Genomic DNA, 23,030 nt, shown 5'->3' on the forward strand with positions numbered 1-23,030 from the left:
GACATGAGAAGGAGCATTTATTTACTTAGAAGACTTGACAAACAGACATAAATTCAGACAATTAAATTTAGCAAAAGTTACATTTCAATAGAGGAGTGTCAGACCCTTGCAGTAGCGCAAGGCATGGACCTTGCTTGAAGATCCCAAGTGCAAGCACTTGTGGTGGGTCTTCACTCTTGAAAATTTAATTTAATATCATTGTGTACCATTGGCCCACGTATCAAATATTAAACTGATAAGAACAGATTCTACGCCTGATCTTAGCCAAAAGGCCCAGAAAGGTATGAGTTTAAACTTAAAGCCCTTGACTTTTTATATTGAAGTTGTACTGATACAAATTATAGATCTTCGATGTGGGATTCAGCCTTTACTTAGTAATAAACTAATAGTATTAATGGAGATGCTATAGCATTATGGAAGGTTCTATTATCATATATCAGAATTACTTATCTTTATTTTCATGCATGAAAAATTACATCACAGGAGAAAATTGATAATCAATCTATCTATTAGCTTTATTTCACAACATTCATAAGCATCCATGAAAGAATTACAATAGCAAAGTATATACTTACATTCAAATACTTTTACTTGGATCTGAAAATGGCTTCCAGATCTTTGTATGAACTCCAAGTCTTGACTTAAAATCAGAAAATGAAGTCTTTGATGATGAACTAACATTCCCATAATCCCATTCCCTCGCCAAAAGTATTACTGCTTAAACAAAGAGTTCCACTCGTTGCAGATTAATGCAAGAAATCCTAACAAAAACAGACACAGCATGAATATGCCAACTGCTCTCTCAGCTCCAGTAGACATTTCTCAGTCTAGAATAGCCAAGCAAGCTGCAAACAAACCCATTTCACAAGCAATAGAGATCATGATCTCATTCTCAACTATATTCCACCTTTTTTCCTGGATAAAAGGCTTCTTGAGAACCAGGAAGAAAAGTTGGAAAGAAGTAATGCATAGCATGATAGTAGGACACTTAGAACATGATTTTTAGAAGTATAAACCAGCTAAAATTCCAAGTTAAAACAGCCTAGTGTATTCAAGTAAGGTATTGTAGATTCTCAGGATGCCTTCATGAATGAAAGGTGCTTCTGCACCCTCGGTCTCATCTTCAGAAGTAATGATTCAGACAGTAGGCATGTCAGTCCCACTGGTGGTCAACGACTCAACTGGTCATCGATAACAATCATAGCACGTACTTTGATTGGACTCATAAATCTACGGATACAGGACTAACCTTTTGTCGTATTCAAGTTCTTCCCCTTCAAATTTTTGAGCAATTTTCATGTTCCCTTGAGCAGCTTCTGTTTCCAACCAACCAGAGGCAATTTGATCTATAGAACTTGGCAGTTTGCAGAACCAAAAGCGAGTTCCGATAGTCAATCTTGCATATTTCTCGTTAATCTATCCACTTGTAATCTAGAAGGTAAATTATAGATGATTTTTTTTGGGAAAATAATATCAATGAAAAAAATTCTTTCACAAAGCAATCATGTAATATAAAAATATCCGAACCTCGTTCGAACAGCCATACATAGTCTAGATGACTCCAAAACATAATTTAAAATCCGATTTGATTTTACAATTACAAATTCAGAGATCGAAACAACAGCGTCAAGCAAGAATATCGGCCTCAGTAATCCAGACTCGAAGAAGTCTATCATAAAACGAGCAAGTAGCCACCACATTACCCTCTTTCTTCCCTTCCTGATCTGGCCTTTTTCGCTGCCAATCTGCTCCATAGGCAAGCGAGCCGTGCTTATTATATGTCTCAATTACTTTCAGATTTCCATTGTTTATTTTAACAATGGAAAAGCCATTATGCATACAAGCTGCCAACACGAGGCCATTAATGTGAGGATGATTCTTAATCCTCCAAACTCCGCCCCCTAAACAGATGGAAGTTTCGTGGACTGGCTTTGAGATAGACCTGACATCCCAGACCCTTAATTGTTCATCATAGCTACCGGTAAGTAAAGAACATGGATCATGAGGGTTCTTCACAATGCAACAAATCCCCATTTTGTGGACCTTCGAGTTTCGAAATGCTGGTATAGAAGTATCACTTCTCAAATCCCAACCAATGAATTTGCAATCATCTGAACCAGTGTACACAACAGATGGCTGATGGGGGTCAAAGGAAGCCGCCCATACCTCAAAGTCATGAGCTTTCCATTGTTGATCTTCAATGAGTTGTGATTCTGCAAGAGATGCAACAGAGACGGAACCATCAGAAAGCCCGACTGTAAGTGATGTGGCTAAGGGGTTCCAATCCAAGCAAAGGCACATTGAGGAGCTGATTTGAACACCACAGCTCTCTTTAAGTAAGGTTCCTGCATTGCAAAAACAACACAAAAAATAACACTGAATTCATAAGTATGGCGGATCTAGAAAACATATTTTGTGGGGTCGAATTGCAATTATAAAAATTTGGAGTGAATTTATAAGAAGATATACAAATATCTTGAATTTAATACAAGTTTTTAAAATTTTGAGTTTAAAGTGGGGTCAAACGACCCTCAATTTACAAGATGGTTCCACAACTGTTTACTATATCACTTAATAACCTTCTGCATCACAAGAGTTACCTCTGCAAGAACAACAATATCTTGTGCATTATCTCCTTTTCCTATGGCAAAACCACAGTATGTCCACTAATTAAGCTAGTAATTGACCATCTACGGTCTATACCCCATGAAATCATTTGACAATAGACACATTATGCTCTACTCCTCTGCTCTTTAAATTTCCTACTTGAAGGGACATGTTGTGAGGGACCTTTAGTAAAAAAACTCAAAGGGGCAGATGAAATATACATCTTTTTGAAAGCATACAAAATTTAACAAAAAAAATTGATTCCAAAACCATAATTCGACATATATATATATATATATATATATATATATATATATGCAAGACAGTAATCACTAATTAGCACAAAGATAGCTTTTTTCACATGAGAAAGACCATGAAACATGTTGTAAAAAGCAATAACAATATTTTCAATTGACATGAAATAAAAAAAAATGTTCTTTTGAGATGATAAAGGCAATAACTGAGAATGTTCAACTCATTTAGCTACTACGGTACTACCTAACATCATTAATATACATTTTTAATGGGACCAAAAATTTGTACTTTTTGATTTCAAATTCTAATAAACTAAATTATAGTGACTCAATGATTTATATGTAGTATTAAATTCGTGTTAATCTTGTGAAGTTGCAAATGATTGCTACCAAGAAGTTAATAGAAATTCAGAACAAATCATGTTAAGAGTATACCATAAACTTAAGCTTTAACTTTTGGTTGAGTTAGTTTCTTAATATGGTATCAGAGTCAACGCGACAAAAAGCTCACAAGTTCGAATCTCGTCTCAAATTCATGTGAAATATTTCGCGCTAGGTATGACGAGAGTTTGTGATGCATCCACCCTTCTACCCCAAAGGGCACTCGTATGATGGGTGTGTTAAGAGTATACAAAATATCCTAGAGCCTCAACCATCAGCTTAAGTTTTTGGTTGAGTTGGTTCCCCGACAAATCTCATGTTATCTTAACTAACAATGGTAAAGTTGCGTACATCCAACCCCAAAGCTCATCCTGGTGGAGGCCATTTATTGCATTTGGGGTAATAGAATGTTCTTGTAGACTTGTAGAGTTGTAGTGTCTAGCAATACATCATTAGCATTTAGCTCCTACAAGGTATGAAGTACATACAGGTTCAAACTTCAAATGAAAGTAATTATTATCTAAAATAGTAAAAGCTAAAAAAAATCAAATCAACCTGACAAACTTGATCCATTTGAAGAACACTCAAGCTCATGAATCCTCAAACACCCAGCAGCATCAGCTTGAGCAATCAAGGGACTCACCCCATCTTGAACTGGGTTCCATTTGATATCAAAAATTCCAGCAGTTTCAACATCGCCAATTTGATTGATACTACGGCTACTACCATTAACATCAAACAATGAAATACTCCCAGCTCGACTTGGCTGATCACCCTCTTGTAAAGTGTATGTAGTAGCAGCTAGAATGTTCTGGAACCCACTGTGGGGACAAAACTCGACACAATCAGCATTCCCATCAAGGTAACAGTGCCCAATATCCATAATAATTCTTCAAAGCTTTGGCGTTTTGCAATGATTGTATTAAATCAAATTTCACGATGAAACTTCAGCAGTTCAGCTATGCATTTCATCGAACATGTTGTGAGCAATACAACATACGAATCATTAATATACCTTCTTTTGGTTAATTTTCAACTAAGCTAGGATTGACATTCTCACTAGGGGTATGCAAACCCTATACGGGATCTTCAGATAATCAGATCGGATACCTAAATTATCCAAATAAATTTCAAATCTCTTCTTCTGCCAAGTGAATATAATGCTCACATTCCCACTGTTATTCCTTCTGTCTGTGAATGGTAATAAAAAAGAGGGGAATCAACTGAGTGAGTTATTAGGTAAATTCACAAGTCAGAACTCGGAGTTGGTCCAGACGATTTAACTAGCAAAGATATGAATTGAAATGCCCCCAGAATGTGCCTAGAGATGACATACGCGTATAATTATACGAGTTTTACTTTTGCATTCGCTCCAGGTGAAGCAGGTATATGTATGAATAATAAATTTGGTGGATAATCAATGGGTAGTGGATAGGTGGTTTTTATCCCTCTCATATCCACCGTCTGTGTTATTGACGTTCGCCATATATACAATTTTTCTAATTTATATTAAATTTATATATTTTTATTAAAAACTATTAACAAAAAATTAAATATATTATTTTTATTTTATTATATTATATGATATTAAAAAATTAAATATACAATTAAATTTGTAAAGACTTATAAAGTATATAACAAGAATTTAGAGTGTATGTGAGGCAGGTATAAGGTGGACATATCAATTATGGGTTTACCCAATTGGTCATAGTGGATGGTACTGGATTTAAATGTATATCCAAGTGGGTACGCGTTATGCATAGATTAAAATTTTATCTGATATGGGTGGTAGGTAGGCAGTAGGTATGAAAAATTTAGGTGAGTATAGATATGGGAAAAGTATACCGCAACTTTCCATCTACTTTATCATCCTTAGTTATTTGTGCGCCATTGCGAATTTAGATTTTAAAATGAAATTTTAAAAAAAAAGTTATTGTCAATATCATTATAAATTAAAATTTATAATATACTAAAATTCAACTGGGGTCAATTAACCCAATTGCAATATATCTTCCTATATCCTGGTTGTGGGATTCAATTACACCTCGAATAATACTGTGGGCGAGGGAAGAGGTCGCTCGTGGGGTGGGCGGGGAGGTAGGGGATGTAGTTACTAGTTCGTTGTGACTTGTGAGGAAAGGTGGGTGAGGGAAGTTGATGGTGGGAAATGGGTGGTGGTTGGAGAAATGGGCCAAGTAGTGGATGGTGAGGGGTTGAGTATGGTAATGGACAATTTGGATGGATGAGAAAGCGAGGGAGATTTTGTTTACAATTACTTTTTTTGGTAAAATTTGTTTTCAAAAATTTTTAAAAAATATATGTCAACAAGTAAGATGATGAGACGTGTCATTTTGATATACTTTTCGCATATGATAAAATCACCAAAATTTTTATCATTTTTTGTCAATTAAAGAAATAAAAGTACTTATTTTATCCATCGTACAACAAAGTGTAAATACATAATGTCAATTATCCAGAGTATCGGGGAGATCAATATTGATGTAATCCATTCAAGCAGGCTGGCTCGAGTGGAAAACAACCATTAGGGTGCTATGTGATAAAAAAGTTTTCCTTACAAAGATATTCAATTGAGTTATGATTAGACTTGCATTGTGTATGGGATAGAATGTTGGCACGCAAAGAAGTCCTTTGAACATAAGATGGATGTAGTGGATATGAGAATGACGAGGTGGATGTATGAGTACACAATGATGGATAGAATCAGAAACCATGAGTTGAGAAAGATGCTTAAGGGTTGCCCATTTGTTGACAAAAGTACATGAAAACAAATTGAGGTGGTTTGAACATATGAAGAGAAAAACTGCATACGCGCCAATAAGAATGATGGAAAACATTATAGTTGAGGGTAATCAAAGTCAAAATAGACTCAAAAAGACGTGGGAGGAGCAAATAAAATTGACTTGTGAGAGTTTCACAACTGTGAAGACCTGACCAAATATAATATGATGGAAAGCCTTTAAACTTTTGATAATTTTTGACTACTTTTCCTTTCCTTACATAGTTATGTCTTTGTATTTAGTTATTAATTTACTTTTTTTTTTGTCTCTCATTTACTTTTTCTATAATAGTTCAGTTACAATTTTAATATGTGTTGTAAGCTGCTTGTGTCATTTCAGTCGTATTGTGTGTTATTCACTTATCTCTTTTGAAAGAAGGGGTGTATATATCTCACTCAAGTATCACAAATCAAGTTTAGGTGAGTGTTTATGATGCGTCTTAGTGTAGAACCAAATAATGCAAGTTAATGTAATGAATGACAATAATTAAGACATAATCAAGACAAAGATTTACGGTGGTTTACCAATCATGGATACATCCACCATCTAGTATAAGATTAATATTAATGTGTTTAAATGAGAAATATAAACTAAAGAGGAATTACAAATGGAGGTTTAATGTAAAAAAGAGAGGAGCTAATTAGAGAGAAAACATAAGCTAGAAGGATGCTATATGCATAAGACTTTGGTGCATTAATAACTTAACATGTAGAAGAGTATTATATGAGAAGAAACCACAAGGAGGGGGCAACAACCTAGCATACCCAACAGAACGCAAAAATTGACAAAATGAAGGACAACAGCAGTGTATAGCATAAGGGCAGCAACTTTTGAGCCATTTTCTTGCCTTTTTCCAAGTACCCCATGGTCCCCATTTGTCCAATTACTCTTACACTTTTCCTTGGTCTGAATTCTAACTTTGGTGCCCAAGATTTGCTTCACCCAAACACCCTAACACTTGGTACAATGTACTAGTATACTTGTGTAGTTCCCAAACAACCAATCACAAATGTGTGACATGTCCTCTTCTAACTTCACTAACTAATATGATTGATTTTCTTAACATGTTTTGATTACTTGGTGGAAATCACCGATAATCATAACATCTTTGCAGTAACCTATCTTTTTGGGAATAATCTGAGTGCACAAATTTCTCCTTATTTTCTTATTGGAGGGGGCACGAGTATGATCTGCTTGAGAACCTCCTTTTGGATCATGAATTATGCGGGATACTATATAGAAGACTCTGACTCTATTTTATCTTTTTAAAAAAATACCACTATGGGCTATTGCGTACTCCATCCGTTCCTAAAAGAAGTTTTAATTTTATATTTTTAAATGTTTTATTTGTTATTCTTATAAAGAATCTTTTTATTTATATTATAAATTTGGGACAAACATAACCTTATTCAACCCCATTTTAATATTTTAATAATTAATAAATTTATGGTTCTCAGTTTCTCACATATTTTCCATTAACTTCGTTAAAAAATTTTTATATTACTTATAGATGGTCCTCATATGTTTCGTACAAACCTTATATTTTTTGCTTTTTAATTTTTTTAATATTTTTTAATATTTATGGTCTTTATTTTTCCTTCATAAAATTATTATTCAATAAAATAATATTTATTATTTAATGTTTTTAAAATTTTTTAAAATATTTTTTTATGAAAATTTCACAATGAGTACAAATGAACTCTCCCTCTCTTTTCAAGGGTAACCACAATAAGAGTTAGACATTGGTTCCTCTCAACTAATCACAACACCAACAAGGGCAACAACCGCTACCACCACCACTAACAGTGGCAGCGGCTGCCCCAGCCAAATGCGCCACTCCTTTCCTCTTTCTCTCACACGCACAGAACAACATCATCTTTGCGCCACCCCATCCACACGCTTAGCAGCCCAGCAGCAGCTCTAAGGCTGCCGCCAAACACGCCACCTCCATGGCAGCCTCGCTTCCTCCTCACAGACGCCACATCACCACTCTCAATTGATAACCATCCCTCTCACACCCGGGCTTTAGAAGAAAACTCCACCGCCCAAGTACCAGCTCCAAATTCCTCCGGTACTTCTCCTATCCCCGAGATTTCAAAAGTAAGTTATATTTTTCGCTTTATTTTTCGAAGAACAGCTGTATCGGTCTATGTAACAACTGTCTTTATCCTGTCACGTGCCTTAAGTTGCTTTTTAGTGTTTGTCACGTGACCTTTGAGAGGTTATATAAAATCAAATTTTCTCTCTCTTAGGGCTTAATAAGGAAAATTTCCAAATTTTGTTTTTTTGGAGAAGTTTCTATAAGAGGTTAGGGTTTGTGATTTTTTGAATTTGTGTACTACAAATATGTTTTGCAATTTGATTTGAGAGCAGCAGAAGTGCTAATTTGTGGGTTTATGCTGTTTTTGACTTAATATCTGTGTGATCTTGCAGATTTGCTTTATTGTGTTTGAAGTTGTTGATCTTGATCAATTGGTACTTGGTTGGATCTTACTATTTTTGTAGCTTGGTAGATTTACTTGGAGTTGTAAGTAAATTGCTAGATCTGTAGTTTCATATTTTTTCTTTCACAAATTTTTGTACGAGACGGTCTCACTGTGAGACGTGCTCTCTATAGTTGTGTTTAATAACCCAATAATGAAAATTTTTAGCCTAATGAACCTCTTTTATTAATTTGTTTCATGGTGAGAAGGTCTCATGTAAGAGACGTTCTTCTTTTAGCACAAATAGGTTTAAAGGTTTATGCTTTAATTTTTTGTGACTTTTGTCTCTCTCTTTTGATTAATTTTTTGGATACTTTTTGATTTGCTTATATTTTCAAAATCTTTTAAGTCATTTGAAAACCATTTTTCATTTGTTATTCTCTTAATTATACTCCTTCCGAACCAATTTAGATGTCCCATTTGCTTGGGCACGGTTAAGGATGGTGTGGGGTCCATTAAAAAGAATAAGTAGTAAAGGGTAAGTAGTGAAGGATAGTTGGGTAAGTAAGGTATATGGGGGTATGTTCATAATTACTTGTGTGAACTAAGGATATTTAGGTAAAAAAAGATTGACAAAAATAGAAATGAGACAACTAAAAAGACTTTGCTAAATAAGGAAATGGGATAACTAAATTGATTCGAAGGGAGTATAAATCTTGAGTACTCACTTAATTTTGGCATTCATAATTTATCATATTTTGTTTCAATTATAATTGATACATGATTAATATATTAGTGGTCAAAGTTGTGTCTTAGATAATGTGAATGAGGGGCAAAAAAGAAAAGACATAAAGCTAGATCTATTGCTTTTATATAACATACATAGTGCACAATATAATTTCGATCACGGTTGCGGACTTGCGGTAACGATCTTGAAACGGATTTCGTGTTCAATGCAAAGGGTTTTGTATATCTTTAAGATAATTTTTTGATCTAATTTTATCTAGTTACCCTTATTTTTCACTAAGTTTGCCCAAAAAGTATGTATTATTTAATTTTTGTGTGAAATTTGAGCATAAAAATAACATATAATCAATGTATAACGAATATAAAGCATAAACAACATGAAATTACAAAAGAACTAATGTTTCTTCAAAATAAAAAGTATCATAGTGCACATAGCGTTCATTAGGGTAAGAGAAAAATCTCATAACAACCTCTTTACGGAGATCGTGATGGTTGTAGACAACAATATTGCCCCCTAGCCTAATGGGCACATGTAATAGAGTGACTACCCTTGTCATTCAAAATCCATCCTAGGGTTTCCACCTAAATACAGAGTCCATGGAGGCAACCTTACTTGAGCGATGAGCATGGAGGCAACCTTACTTGAGCGATGAGTAGGCTTTTTTCATTTAGCAGTATCCATGACGACTTGCTGATGCGAAGGCTCTACTACACATGTTGTAGACATCTAGTGCTTGCGAGGCATGTGGTTGCCTAGGGATTGGTCAAGCGGTTGGGTTCGTTACCTATTATATCAATCGATGTGGGATTCCTGATATTCCAGAGACCTTCACCTAGGTGTGTAGCGAATTGCAATTCGAGTTGATTAGCCCCATTTTCGGGTCAATGGCAATCCAAATCGGTTATATGGCAACCCAAGAAAATCAAATGGGAAATTTGATTTCTAGATTAAGGAAGTTATTGAAGAGAGAAAAGAGGAAAAGAATATGAAGAAGATGGAGACAAACAAGAGAAAGTTGAAGCAAAGGAAGACATACTAATGTAGAAACCCTGAGGGGTAGCTCAAGTGGTTGAGCTCTTCGATTATATCTAGAGGTCACATGCATAGTTAACATGGAACGTGGAACGTAGTCACATTCCATGATTCGGGAACGTTCGTCCTTAATCACCACGAAACGCGACCCAAACGCTCAAGGTGACGTCCCGGTGTAGAATACCTTTTTTTGTAGGGCATTTTTACCTTCATTTACAAATTAAAGAAAAAAAAGGAGGAAAAACGAGATGAAACCTTGAAAATAATATACATAATTTATCTTGTACCCAATCGTTCCCGAGTCAATCTAAGTTGCATTCCTTGTTCTCGGTCTCGTTCCCCGTTCAAAACCAAATGTCGTTCCAGTCCAGGTAACAATGGTCACAAGTTCGAGTCCCATTAGGGCGACTAGAGGTTTTCTTGGTCATTATCTTCAGGCCCTTGTGAATAATTTGTGCACGTAAACTGCTCCAGATACCCGAGTTATTAAAAAAAGAGTTAGATTTTTCTCCCTTATCTATTTTCTATCTTGTTATCGACATAAATGTACTAATATATTCCTATTTTTTTCTCCTTCTTTTTCTAATTTTATTTGTCTTTTATTTTTTATTCACTTTTACACTTTCTCTTTATTTTCTTTTATTCTTTTTTATTCAAAAGACTTTTTTGGTTTTATTTTTCTAATTCTAAAATCTAAAGTATTTAGGGATTTTTTATTTAATAATTGACCCTAAATTGTACCTTGATCTAGATTGAATCGTTTTGCGACACAAGAAAACTCAAACCAAAATCTTATCGATCTGACCTTAGGTTTTGAAAATTGGTAAATTTTACTTTCAAACTTGTTCCGCAACTCGAATTGATCCTAATTTTAGTAAAATTAGTTTAAGATGATGTTGTGTTTTATCGATTATCTAAAAATTGAGTTAGGAAGAGAGTCGGATTTAAAAATTTGGCGATTTGTTTAATTAGATACGATACAACCTAATTTTGACAATATGGTTCTAATTTAAATAGGTCAAACGGGGTTGTAACCATGTCAAATGATCTTGGGTTCTTGGATGTTGTTTTTGACCTCCCTTGTGATTCAAAGTAAGAAGATCTTTTATATTGTGTAGGGGATGCTTTTTTGGGGAAATATGTGGAATTGTTGATGGTTTTTGTGCTAGGAAGGAGAGGATAAGGGCATCCAAACCGTTTGAGAACTTGGTGGCCCAAGGTGAGTTTAAATATTTAGGCCTTTTTCTAAAATACAGCCGGTCTCCTAAGAGACCGTCTCTTTGAGAGACGTCTCTCAGGCCCATCCCATTAAACCTTAATGTCCACTTATTTAACCTTAATGCCTACTTACAATATACTTGATGCCCACTGAAAAAGTACTTAAAATGCCTACTTATAATATTTTTAATGTCTACCGAGAAACTTAGCTTACTAGCCTACTTATCATATCCTTAATGCATACTTACAACATCTTTAATGCTTACTTACAATATATTTTGCCCACCGAGTAAGTATTTAAGTACTTACAATATTCTAAATGCTTACTTACAATATTCTTAATGCTTACCGAAAAACTTACTCTATATTTTCCTTTTTGGCCTAGTCCAATTAGAGATGGTCTTTTAAAAAGACCGTCTCTCACAAGAATTTGTGTTTAAAATATACTTTCTTCGTTCTGTTTTACCCGCTACACAAGCTTTTGCACAAGAATTAAGAAATTGATATTTTTGTGTTATAAAGACCATTATAATCTCTAAAGAGATATGTGTAAAAGTTAATGAAGTATGAATAAGAAAAAAAAAATGGCGTAAAATAGTTATTTACATAGTTATTCTATGCCAAAAATCGTAATGTAGTATGTAATTTAAAACGGTTAAATAAGGAAAGTGTAGCAAGTATAATGAAACATAGGACATAAATTAAAAAGTGCAAAATTTGTAAACTTGACGGCTAATGAATAGGTTTGTAAGTTGTAGCCATAGGGACCACCTTGGACTTTTTAAAAGGTATATTGAGAGATGTGGGTTTGATTATTGAAGAGGTTTGTAAGATGCTTGGTTGATAGGACTATAACCTACACAAGAGGGCTTATTTCTCTTTTGATTTGCTTTTGATACGTAGTCACATTTGTCATTATTCTATTCTTTGCACTTTTTGAAGCTTTCCTTTACATTCTTTTTTAAACTGCTTTCAATGGGCTAGGCATACTTAAGACTTGAGAGATTACAAGTTGGAGTTTTACTACATATTTACAGTAACGTAAGACTTTAGGTAACTAGTTGTGTGAGAATCACTTTGATGCAATAGTTGAACTTGCTACCATGTTGTAGGGTACTTGGAGTACATATGTTTTTATACAAGCTTTTTTGAGAGTTTTTTCTTTGGTAGAATAGATTCCAATATATGCATGAGGTATTTTTTTTGTGTTTTTCTTAAAGATTTTTTGGGGATGGGATGTCACATCGTTTCCTCATCTTTATTCTTGCTGAAGTTGCCATAGCTTTATATCTTGATTTTCTCCTTGGTGGATGGAGGATCTTTTTGAGTTATTACACTTGTTGCATTACCTTAGAGTTACATTTCCGATGAGATAATGGTGGACTTTCTTTATTGTTCAATCATATCTTTTATATGGCCACATTTAGAAGTTCTAACTCATACTGTTTCCATATGTCCACTTTTAATTAGAAGATTGGGGGGGCTAAAGAAGGTAAAACGTTGATTTGAATAGGTAGTTTCAATGATCTAAATACTTGTGGTGTGCTAGTCTCAAATAAACCAAGTAAAACTTTAGCTGTTCATATGTTATGCTCTAGATATTTGAAAAGCTATTTTTTGTACATGTATTTGTTTGTTATAGAGCTAAGAAACACTTCATGATGGCGTATCTTTATGGAGGGATGTTAGTGATGGGAGTAGGTTTTGCCTTTTACATTTTTGGGCCATGTATAAGTCTGAGAAGTCTTTATGGGTTCCAAGCTTTGTGGTCTTATTGCGGATATATTCACATCTCACTCTCACCTTTTGTGCAAATTTGAAAGGAATAAGATTAATTATAAAAAAAAGCTTCAAATAAGAGCAAAATCAACTTATTTTCAAATATAAGCGCCTAAATCCCAAACATGAGGTATGGGTCTGTTCGCATTTACTAACTGCGAACAAGTGGTTTGATTCAAAAAAAAGCCAAAGAAGCTGTTCGAACTTACTAACTGCGAACAGGGTTGACTTTTTTTTGACCAAATCACCTATTCGCAGTTAGTAAGTGCGAACATGTATGTCCCTAAATGCAACAACTTCTTTCTAAGTGCGAACAGAGGAGCCTGGTCAAACAGAGTCAACCTCTTGTTCGCAGTTAGTAACTGTGAACAGGGAGTTGACCCTGTTTGACCAGGTTGAGAACAGTTTGGTTGACTTTTTTTGACCAGTTTGCCTCTGTTCGCAGCTACTAACTGCAAACAGCAAACAGCACCGAACCTGAGCTCTGGGGCTGGAGGCACTTACATTTGGAAGTAAGCTGATTTTGTTCTTATTTTGTGCTTTATTTTTATAATTAATCTTATCTATTTCAAATTTTTACCTTTTGTTATATAAATTTGCTTAACTTTTTGATTTTGGTCCATTGTATAAGTCAACAAGTTAGTCTCTTCCTGAGATCTACATAAAAAGGGAGGAACTAAGCGAAGAACTAGTCAATTAGTATTCAATGTGTTTTACCGCATATTTTTTTATAATACAAATACAAAATTAAATGAAGATATTTATGGTGTACTTGATTTAGGTTCCATGTCCTCATTCTATGATTTAGCGTAAGACGTGAAATACAGTGGTGAAAATGGAAGAAGTTGATCTTAGTCATGTGAAGTCAGAACGCGGATTAAATGGATCTTTTATCCAAAACGGAGATAACCACTCATCTTATTTGGCCCCTCCTGGGTGGGATGTCCAACTTGGAGCAGAAGTATCTAACAATGATATATCAAATGCATTAAGCATTGAACACAATGAAGAGGCCAATATATTAGAAACAACACAAACTCCTATTGAAGATACAAATTTCTCTTCATCACCTATATGTCCGGCACCAATATGTCGACAATTCTGGAAAGCTGGAAACTATGAAGATGCGCTGAAGTCTAAATCTCATGTTCAAAGTTAGTCAATAAAAGTTTTACATATAGATAAAAGCTTTATGAATTTGCAATACAATATTAAGGTCCCTGATATCATCTATCATTCTCTTACAGGTAGGCAAAATCACTTGCATGTTCACCCAAAGTTTCTCCACTCAAATGCAACTTCACATAAGTGGGCTTTTGGAGGTTCATTTTGTGGATTTCAATTGTCAAATGTTTTGATTCATTTTTATGTAGGAATATAGTTGATGCTGAATTTTCTTTCACAATCTCTAATTTTTTTGTTGGCTTTTGTGTAGCTGTTGCAGAACTTCTTGACAATGCAATGGATGAGGTTAGTTTGCCAAATACTGTAAATGTTTTGAGTTGGGCTGTCGTAGACTTATAAGTTTGATTAGTTTGAAGTTTCTACAAGTTAATATAAAACGAGTTGTAATTTTTTATATTCGCAAAATGGAAATAGTAGTTACATTTTTTGGTTATTACTTTTTATCATTATCACCCAATGTAATCATCTTATGATCTATTTATTTTGCATTTGATAAATGATAATTTGAAAGGCTTTTTATTGTTCATAGTGGCGGCCATAACATTATGTACTATTTTTGTAAGCTTGCCATAATTGTTCTTGACTAGCACATCAAAACTTAGAATGCTTGGATTATATCGAACAATTTTCTATTAAAGAAGTTTGCAAGGTGTTTTTGACCATGAATTGATCTTCTAAAATTTGGTAACATTCCCATGATGTCAAATACATAAAATCTCTGTTTGTGGTTTACCATCAATCTTTTGGGCCAAATCCTTTGTTTTGATAGCAGCCTTTGGGCTACGTAGGACATTGCAAGTAACTATTTTTGTCTTTTCTATTTTGCTTAATTGAATAGATACAAAATGGAGCCTCTTTTGTAATTGTAGATAAAATTTCAAATCCAAGGGATGGATCCCCAGCCTTGTTGACTCAAGGTGTGTTGTTAAATTTATTTTGAAGAAGCATCTTTATGTTATGTATTTTTATTATGCTTCTCATGGGAGCTTCTAAAACTGATACTTCTGGCAGATGATGGTGGTGGAATGGATCCAGAGGCAATCCGGCGTTGTATGAGTTTTGGTTTTTCGGACAAAAAATCTAAATCGGCAATTGGGCGATGTAAGTCGAGCCTATAATTTTGAAGTTTTACTCCTGTTTAAATATCCGATTAGTGGAATAGTTGACCGTTTAACTTTCAGACGGTAATGGATTCAAAACCAGCACCATGCGACTTGGAGCTGATGTTATAGTTTTCACTCGGCATTTGAACGACAGGTGTGTTTAACTAATTGTCTCTTATCTGAATTGCTTTTCTTGCATCATATTTGGTGCTGAGCTGATCTTGTTTTCACTCATTTTGTAACTTGGTGTAGCAGTGGTTCACAAAGTGTTTTGCACACATATTTTGCTCCTATGATGAATTGTTATATTACTTATAAGACGAAGTATGAGCTAATCTTTAATTCAAATAGTGAAACAAAAAAGTTCTATTGTATCAATTTGACCTACTCAAGCTCAAGTAGCTTTTGTACTGGTTATTCTCAATGAATTTTGGTCTTATTTGTTGGTTTCAGTTGATTTATTATGTTTTTTCTTGTTCTGGTCTTATGATTTTTTTTGATCATCAGGACATTGACTCAAAGCATTGGTCTCTTGTCATACACGTATTTGTCACGAACAGGCCTAGACAGGATAGTGGTACCTATGGTAAGCACTGATAAAAGGTTATGCTTTGTACAAAATGTTCTATTGGTTTCTATTTATTTATTGATGTTATGGATATAATACAACATAAGTTGCATCATTTTCAGTAGTTTATTCGCTGTTAATGTCCTGGATATGAATTTGTAACCAGGGTAATAGATTGTACTTGGCACCTGTAATTGCATTTGAAACAAGAAGTTTTTTCCTTGCCATCTCAATTATTTATTGTGACTTTTATACTATTTAACATAGTGTGATCAAGCAATGTTAGAATTTCATATAGGTGGGCATAGTGATCCCTTTACGTGGGTTCTAATTTATGTGAGCCTTTATGATTATATCCTGTGTTTTTTTAAATATTATTGGTTGAAATGGACTATGCATGCTAAATCATTCAACTATTGGCTTTGTTAGGTTGATTATGAGTACAACGTCTTAACTGATACCTTTGAACCTCTACATCGCTATGGTGGAGAGTATTTCAAGTCAAATTTATCCATCATTTTGCAATGGTCACCATATCAAAGTGAAAACGAGTTAATGAAGCAGGTAAGCATATATCTTTCTCTAATTTCTTTATTCTCGCAACCTGCTACCCTTTTTAGAGATATCATTATGCCAAGAAGTATCCTGATTCAGTGATTAATGATATGGAATCTAGACGCTGTATTTCTAGCATTCATCAAAGTAGTTGAAGTCGCTGCTTTGGAAAGGATTGAGCTTGCTGTTTTATCTCTCAAATTTGTGCTGGAGTGTGGGTATATGTTATGTTATGATAAGTTCAAGACTGACTTTATAGTTTCTTGATATCCCATTACCATTCTATCCAGTAACCTTACTCATGATGAACTTAGATAATTTTGTTCTATTGAAGCTGAAATGCTGAATCCATTGTTTTGTTTTACTTTTACGTTTATGTCCTAGGTCTTCTTGTAGCTTATACTATATGCCCTTCTTAAGTGGTCAACTATGGATGGTTATTGTTCTTCATTTTCTGGCTAAGGGTCTTTCATTACCTTCATGCTCTTCAGCCCCACACTCTTGTGGAGATTTTTCTGAACATTAAATTTTTAATAAAAAAATTCTTTACTGACCTCAGTGAGCTCTTGTTTTTTCTGAATTTTATTATTTCCTTTCCTATATTCGTTGGGTCTCCGTTATTGCTCTATGGAATACTAATTTGAAGCGTAGGGGCTAGTAACCCTTTTGGCTACATCTAACTGGGTTTGCCTGATATTGGAATGTACTAACTTCTTACACCATTTGTTTGCATTTTATGTTAGAGATTTTAATTCATAAACATTTCATTATTCTATGTATAACACATTGTTTGTGCTTTGCTCCTAAATTCACTATAACATTTTCCTTGCTATCTTGTTGTGCTTGCATGTTGCTCGCTCTTGTAACACCTTTAAATGGTACAAATGTTAAGAACGTGGTGGGGACATTGAAATAGTGAGGATAGTAGTAAAAGGAGCGAAAATGTGTGGATGAAAATTAAAAAAGTGGTGGGGACATTTCCAAAAAGGGAAATGGTGCAAAGTCAAAGCAACGAACGAAAACTAATTCATAAGGAAAGAGGGAGTATGTCCTTGGATATGCTTCTAGCCCAAGGGATATTTCTTTTATTGTTTGTATTTCTTATTTATGTGAATTTGCGGATGGTTTTGCTAGTGTCGATTGGAAACAACCTCTTAGTTATTACAAGGGTAAGGTTGCGTACATCTGTCTCCAAAAACTCAATAGGGTAATGGAATGTTGTAGAGTATTTGAAATGTGCCTATCATGATCAGCGATACTTGTAGAGCCCTCATTTCAAAAACTTGCTGTTCAAATTTGATTAACTACTTAATGGCTAGCTAAGTACAATGAAATTCAAGTGTAGTATAGCACTGTATAATGTCTTGTGTGTCAAGCTGTCGGCTATCCTTTAATGAGATTTTATGTTTCTTTTGTACGTGAAATTGATGGCAGTTCGAAGACATTGGGGCACATGGAACCAAAGTTATAATTTTCAATTTGTGGTTTACGGATGATGGGACATTAGAGTTTGATTTTGAAAGTGATCTCGAGGTTTATTCTTCATACTTTTAACTTGTATTAGCAGAAGTATTGTTAGTTTTATGTATTTCCCTGATCATTTATCTGCCATTTGGCCTCAGGATATTCGCCTGCGAAAATCGGATGATGCTAAGAAAGTAAATGCAAAATTGTTGATAAGCGAAAAGCACATTGGCAACCAATATCGTTACTCCCTTCGTGTAATTATATGTTTTTGCATGGTTGTGAAATTATTTTATGTATCAGAGGTTAAGTTCTTTTGGTATTACCTGCAGGTATACCTGTCCATCTTGTATCTACGGATTCCCCAAAATTTCTGTATCATATTGCGTGGGAAGGTTGTAGAGCATCACATTATAGCACACGATCTCAAATATCAGGAGTTTATCATGTATAGACCTCAAATTGGTGGATCGAAAGAGGTTACTTCTAACACTTCCATTTGCTTTTCATCCTTTACATCAATCTTATTTGGTGGTGCTGAATGACATTGATTACTTGTGTTAGACTTTATCTTTCAGTGTGAGATTTCATTGAAGTGAAATCTTTGTGGAGCAGAGACCATTTTTGTAAGATATAATATGATTATGCTTGAATTCATTGTCTTATAGTTCTGAAATTTGAAGAAGATTATGCTGCCATGCTGGTAAAAACTAAAAAAACTGTTTTTGATGGGTCACTTCAATTTTCTTTTTTTTCTAATTGGTGGCTAAGGCTATAGATTCCTTTAAGGGGGAGAGGGAAATTAATCCTTTCTATAGGTGGTGAGAATTGAATCCTTTTCACAATGATGAAAGAAAAAACCTTCAACCACTAGGCCAAACTATGATTCTCACTCCAATTTCTAGATTGTAAACAAAAACATGTTTCTCAAAGATTGTAGAGTTATGGTCTAGAAAAGCATAGGGGATTTTTGTTTAATCTTAGCTTCTAAACGAGTATCTCAAAGATTCACGTTCAGTGTGTTTGATACCTTGTAAAATGTTGCATCCCCCTGTTGTATTCATATTAATGTCTGTGCCCTAAATCTGAACATCTTTATGGCATTGCTTGGTGCTTTTTTTCAGGAAATAATGACAACAATAGGATTTTTGAAGGAAGCTCCTGATGTGTATATCCATGGCTTTAATGTCTACCATAAGAACCGTCTAATACTGGTAACTCCATTAAGCTTTTAATTTGATACAAGTTTGTATGTGATTGTACGTCCAAATATGGATTTGGCTGTTTAATGTGACATTTTCATGTTTTGGTAATCTATGTTTCAAAGTATCGATAAGACATACTGGAAAAAAAAATTCCCATATCATTGTTGGAGAGGTGAGGTTCTCACAAGGGTACTTAAGGTGACTAAAGAATGAATAACATAATGGGTGTGTGAGCTTGTACTTCCACATAGATAACACTTGTGGCTTTACATTAAATACTGTGAACTTGTACTTCAAAAATGAAGTTTCATGTTTGATGTTTCCACTGTGTTGGGTTATCATCTCTGAAGAGTGAATGGTAGCTGAGGTTAAATGAAGAATTCAAGTAGCATTTTCATAATTTATGGTTGGATTATTAATAGTGACGGTTAGTTTTTCTTTCCAATGATGATATGTTGGGGTTTTTTAAAATCATTTAAAACTTTTTTGAGAGAATCGCTTTGGTGAAGTTCAATAATGTGGCTTTATGTTGAAGGAGCATTATTGTGGAGGTTATATTTATATGCATGTACTTAATGCCTTCTGCATGACATAAGGGACTTGTATCTCATTAATATGTCATACATTGTTGTAGAGATGTTGTGTGGTATTTAAAAGATGTGACAATATTTAAAGATGTTTTTATTGTTCTTCTGGAGTGCAAGTCTTCTTAAGGATGATGATCCTCCTTGCTTACTTTTTCTCTTAACAGCCATTTTGGCAGGTTGTGAGCTATTTGGACAGTAGAGGAAGAGGGGTTGTAGGTACTTTATCTCCATCTCTTGTCAACTTTGCAGTTTTGCTTAAATGTGCTTGTTCTCACAGTTGTTTTGTTTGCTAGGGATATTGGAAACAAACTTTATTGAGCCTACTCATAATAAGCAAGATTTTGAAAGGACATCACTCTTCCAAAAGCTTGAAACTCGGTTGAAGGAAATGACTTGGGAGTATTGGTAAGCATTTATGTGCTCATTGATGTTTAATGTCGAACAATTTCATTTTAATTTGTGCCTTTAACTGTTTTTGAATCCAATAAACCACTTGCTTATCAGTGCACATTTTTGAATTGATTGTAGGGATCATCATTGTGGACTTATTGGGTATCAGGTTAAAAAGAAGGCTCCAGTAGCCTCACTTGTGTCGTCCTATGCTGATTCCAATGTTCCAAGATCTATAAGTGTGGATACAAGTTCAAAAGTGAGTCGATCACTAGTTGGTAGAGCTGATCCTGTGTTTAGTTTACCTGCTGGAGATCTGTTAGCTGCTCGAAACAGAACCCATCGGGAGTCCGGTAAGTTTTTCCCTTTTCTTCTTAAATGCGGTTGCAGTTTTTTTTTTTCTAAGTTTAATTTTGTCTATTGTGTACTGTCTTTTTATTTGCAGGAGTCAAGAGGACGCAAGACGATTTTTTGTCTAATCTTGGAAGGGGAAGAAGGCAAAACCGGGAAGAACCTAAGGCTCCATGTGCTGGACGCCTGATGGATGTTCAGGTTTAAGACTGTCAGATTAGCATTTTACGTTTGGCTGGCTGTCTACTCTGCTATTCATGCTAAACATCTTTTATATATGTATAATTATTTGGTAAATTTTTTGTTGTTGCTATTAACTCGAGTCGTCCTCTTACCAGCCCGTCGCTCTAGATGCAATGCCACAGAATCAACATGAGGCTATGGTAGTGAGGCAGGATCATAAGAAGCTTAAAGCAAAGTTAGTTTTCTAAAAAATGTAGTAGTTTAGTTTTAGGTGGCTAGGTAATAGCTCAACTTTGAGCATACTTATCTTTCTCTAAATTTGATCTTTTATTCTTATTGTATGTTCCAGATGTTTAGAATTAGAGAGGTCTGAAGAACAGCTTAACTACAAGGTATGATTAGTAAAGCAGATTTTTCCTCCCTTATGATTTTTTTTTGTGGAGTTCTTTGTATAGGTTGCTCTGCCCACCATGTAAAACGTCTAAATGCTGAGATCAAAATATGAATAGTGATCTGGAGATGGATAAGTGATGGCTTATAAAAAATTATGAATTGCGTTGTTTGCTTATAATGATTTTTATGATCCATGAAGGTATCACGGCTTGTAAGCGAGCTCGGAGAGGCACGGCTAGAGTATAAAAGGATGTTGGCTGAGCTTGAGGCACTTGAGGTTGTCAAGGCTGAAAATAATGTAAGCATTTGTTGCCCCCTTTTTTTAATTTTTATCCTGGAGTAGATATAGTTACCATGTAGAACAAAATACCAATTTTGTTGATAGTGTGATGGTGTCTGCTCTTTTTATTAGAGTTTTTCCCATTTGTGTTTTCAAAAACATTTCTAAGAAAACTACCTAGGATTAATCGCTTGAAAAGCCACAAATTAACAACCCCTAAAAAAAACTTTATGATTTAAGCAATTTACTGTAACTATCGAAGTTGGTTGCTTTTTATCCAGTTATTCATTGGCAAAAGTTAATTTAATATGAGTAGCTGGTTTCTAAAAGGAGATGGTTCAAGTCTTCGGTATCAAAAGTCAGTTGAATCAAAGTATGAAGTGTTCATTTTAGAAATTTTCTTATGAGAATCATCGGTAATGGTAATGTGAGTACTGAGTAGTCCTTGTCGTATTGTCTAAAGGTTTTTCTACGTCAAAAATGGTAGGTAGAAAGAAAAAATAGTTAATGGTATCTATATACTTCAGTGACTACCTATATACTTCTGTTTCTCTCAACTGCTAAATCATAAATCGTAAGCCCTGAGAGTTAGGCTGGTGGTTGGGTGTTCCTGAGTTCCACAATCTCCCTCACGGCCTCACCTGCCCACTCTAGCGCAAGATATCCTGGATCGAGGAAGGCCAAAATGAGTGCCCTCGTCGGCACAATAAAAATAAAAATGAAATCATGAGTATTATTTTTGTGAAGAGAAACAATTGCAAATGACGGCTTCTATGGATTCCGATGTTTTAATTTTGTAATGATGCTACATTTGCTGAATTGTTCCTGTTTTATCATGATTTAGTCAGAAGAAGTGTATTTTTTTTCATGTCGCTAAGCCATATAATTTCATATAGATTTCCATATAGCATTCAAGGAAAAATCTACTTATTATCTGAATTATCTAAAGCTCATGAACACCACTGATAAAGCAGGGACGTTGCTGAGCTATTGAGGATGAACCCATTTTGCAATTGACTAGATGCGAGGCCACAGGGTATTTTCTGTTTGTCTCTGCAGATCCTAAACAAGCGTCGGTATTAACTGCAGAATGGATATTCATGGCTAGTGCCGCGAGTTAGCTTAGGGAATGATGCCGGATAGACAGAGAGTTTGCAAAGATGAGGCTGTTTTTACTCAATTGTAGAAGAAATTCTAGGAGGATAGACGTGATCTCGACTAGAGCGTTGTAAATTACAATGTAAACATTAGATTATGTTCTTTCGAGGCGCAGGGACATCTAATTCTTTGCAACCCAATTTACCTTTTAAAAAAACGCAATGTAATACTTTGTATCATTAGTGTATACTACGCGTTTTTTGCTTGAAATAAGTTGTTGAGATTGTAAAGGTTCAAGTAGCAGTAATATACCACAATAGTGTCAAAATCTTAATCACAATATATGACTTTAGCTATATGAATCAAATTAAATCAATGAGATGGATCATGATTAACAAAGAATGTACTTTATCCAGATCAATCTTTAA

At 34.6% G+C, this 23,030-nt stretch overlaps 2 protein-coding genes and 1 non-coding gene across 26 annotated transcripts; 1 reads left to right on the plus strand and 2 right to left on the minus strand.

Annotated features, from left to right (window-relative positions):
- Window positions 1-2: 2 nt before the first annotated feature.
- On the minus strand, window positions 3-4,695 carry LOC130800151 (uncharacterized). 3 transcript variants are annotated; one of them, XR_009039366.1, is made up of 3 exons: window positions 3,798-4,695; window positions 1,528-2,345; window positions 3-1,431 (listed from the first exon to the last, which is right to left on the minus strand). XR_009039366.1 is itself a non-coding variant. In XM_057663518.1 (2 exons), exons 1-2 carry the CDS (start codon window positions 4,123-4,125, stop codon window positions 1,627-1,629), a joined length of 1,047 nt encoding a protein of 348 aa, XP_057519501.1. In that variant the 5' UTR covers window positions 4,126-4,695; the 3' UTR covers window positions 3-1,626. The 3 variants fall into 3 exon arrangements, 1 of the variants encoding a protein (XP_057519501.1); XR_009039365.1 differs by having other exon boundaries at window positions 3-845; window positions 1,250-2,345; XM_057663518.1 differs by having other exon boundaries at window positions 3-2,345.
- Window positions 91-285, minus strand: LOC130800584 (U2 spliceosomal RNA). The gene has a single exon (XR_009039460.1). It is a non-coding gene; the product is annotated as a U2 spliceosomal RNA (small nuclear RNA).
- Window positions 4,696-7,728: 3,033 nt separating the features above from the next.
- Window positions 7,729-22,872, plus strand: LOC130800153 (protein MICRORCHIDIA 6-like). Of its 22 annotated transcripts, none has more exons than XM_057663536.1 (24): window positions 7,729-8,140; window positions 8,474-8,567; window positions 11,362-11,462; window positions 13,686-13,752; window positions 14,022-14,394; window positions 14,488-14,562; window positions 14,676-14,710; window positions 15,264-15,342; window positions 15,437-15,526; window positions 15,607-15,682; window positions 16,036-16,114; window positions 16,526-16,660; window positions 18,086-18,184; window positions 18,274-18,372; window positions 18,448-18,594; window positions 19,240-19,329; window positions 20,072-20,123; window positions 20,201-20,312; window positions 20,436-20,650; window positions 20,743-20,849; window positions 20,987-21,066; window positions 21,181-21,223; window positions 21,424-21,522; window positions 22,479-22,872. In XM_057663536.1, the coding sequence occupies exons 5-24, from the start codon at window positions 14,076-14,078 to the stop codon at window positions 22,488-22,490; spliced, it is 2,043 nt and encodes a 680-aa protein (XP_057519519.1). In that variant the 5' UTR covers window positions 7,729-8,140; window positions 8,474-8,567; window positions 11,362-11,462; window positions 13,686-13,752; window positions 14,022-14,075; the 3' UTR covers window positions 22,491-22,872. The 22 variants fall into 22 exon arrangements, with proteins under 22 accessions (XP_057519519.1, XP_057519523.1, XP_057519520.1 ...); XM_057663522.1 differs by having other exon boundaries at window positions 7,746-8,347; window positions 22,476-22,872; XM_057663526.1 differs by having other exon boundaries at window positions 7,746-8,140; window positions 13,669-13,752; window positions 22,476-22,872.
- The last annotated feature ends 158 nt before the right edge of the window (window positions 22,873-23,030 follow it).

The sequence above is a fragment of the Amaranthus tricolor genome, chromosome 14 (genome assembly GCF_026212465.1).
Source record: "Amaranthus tricolor cultivar Red isolate AtriRed21 chromosome 14, ASM2621246v1, whole genome shotgun sequence".
Lineage (NCBI taxonomy): Eukaryota > Viridiplantae > Streptophyta > Magnoliopsida > Caryophyllales > Amaranthaceae > Amaranthus > Amaranthus tricolor.

Bases quoted from the DNA above. Each gene is read 5' to 3' on its own strand.
- LOC130800153 (XM_057663532.1), top strand. From the start codon at position 14,076: ATGGAAGAAGTTGATCTTAGTCATGTGAAGTCAGAACGCGGATTAAAT. The intron at 18,185-18,273 runs GTTTATTCTTCA...ATTTGGCCTCAG, and splicing joins ATTTTGAAAGTGATCTCGAG to GATATTCGCCTGCGAAAATC. The intron at 18,595-19,239 runs GTTACTTCTAAC...GCTTTTTTTCAG, and splicing joins AAATTGGTGGATCGAAAGAG to GAAATAATGACAACAATAGG.
- LOC130800151 (XM_057663518.1), bottom strand. From the start codon at position 4,125: ATGGATATTGGGCACTGTTACCTTGATGGGAATGCTGATTGTGTCGAG. The intron at 2,346-3,797 runs GTTGATTTGATT...TTTGCAATGCAG, and splicing joins AAATGGATCAAGTTTGTCAG to GAACCTTACTTAAAGAGAGC.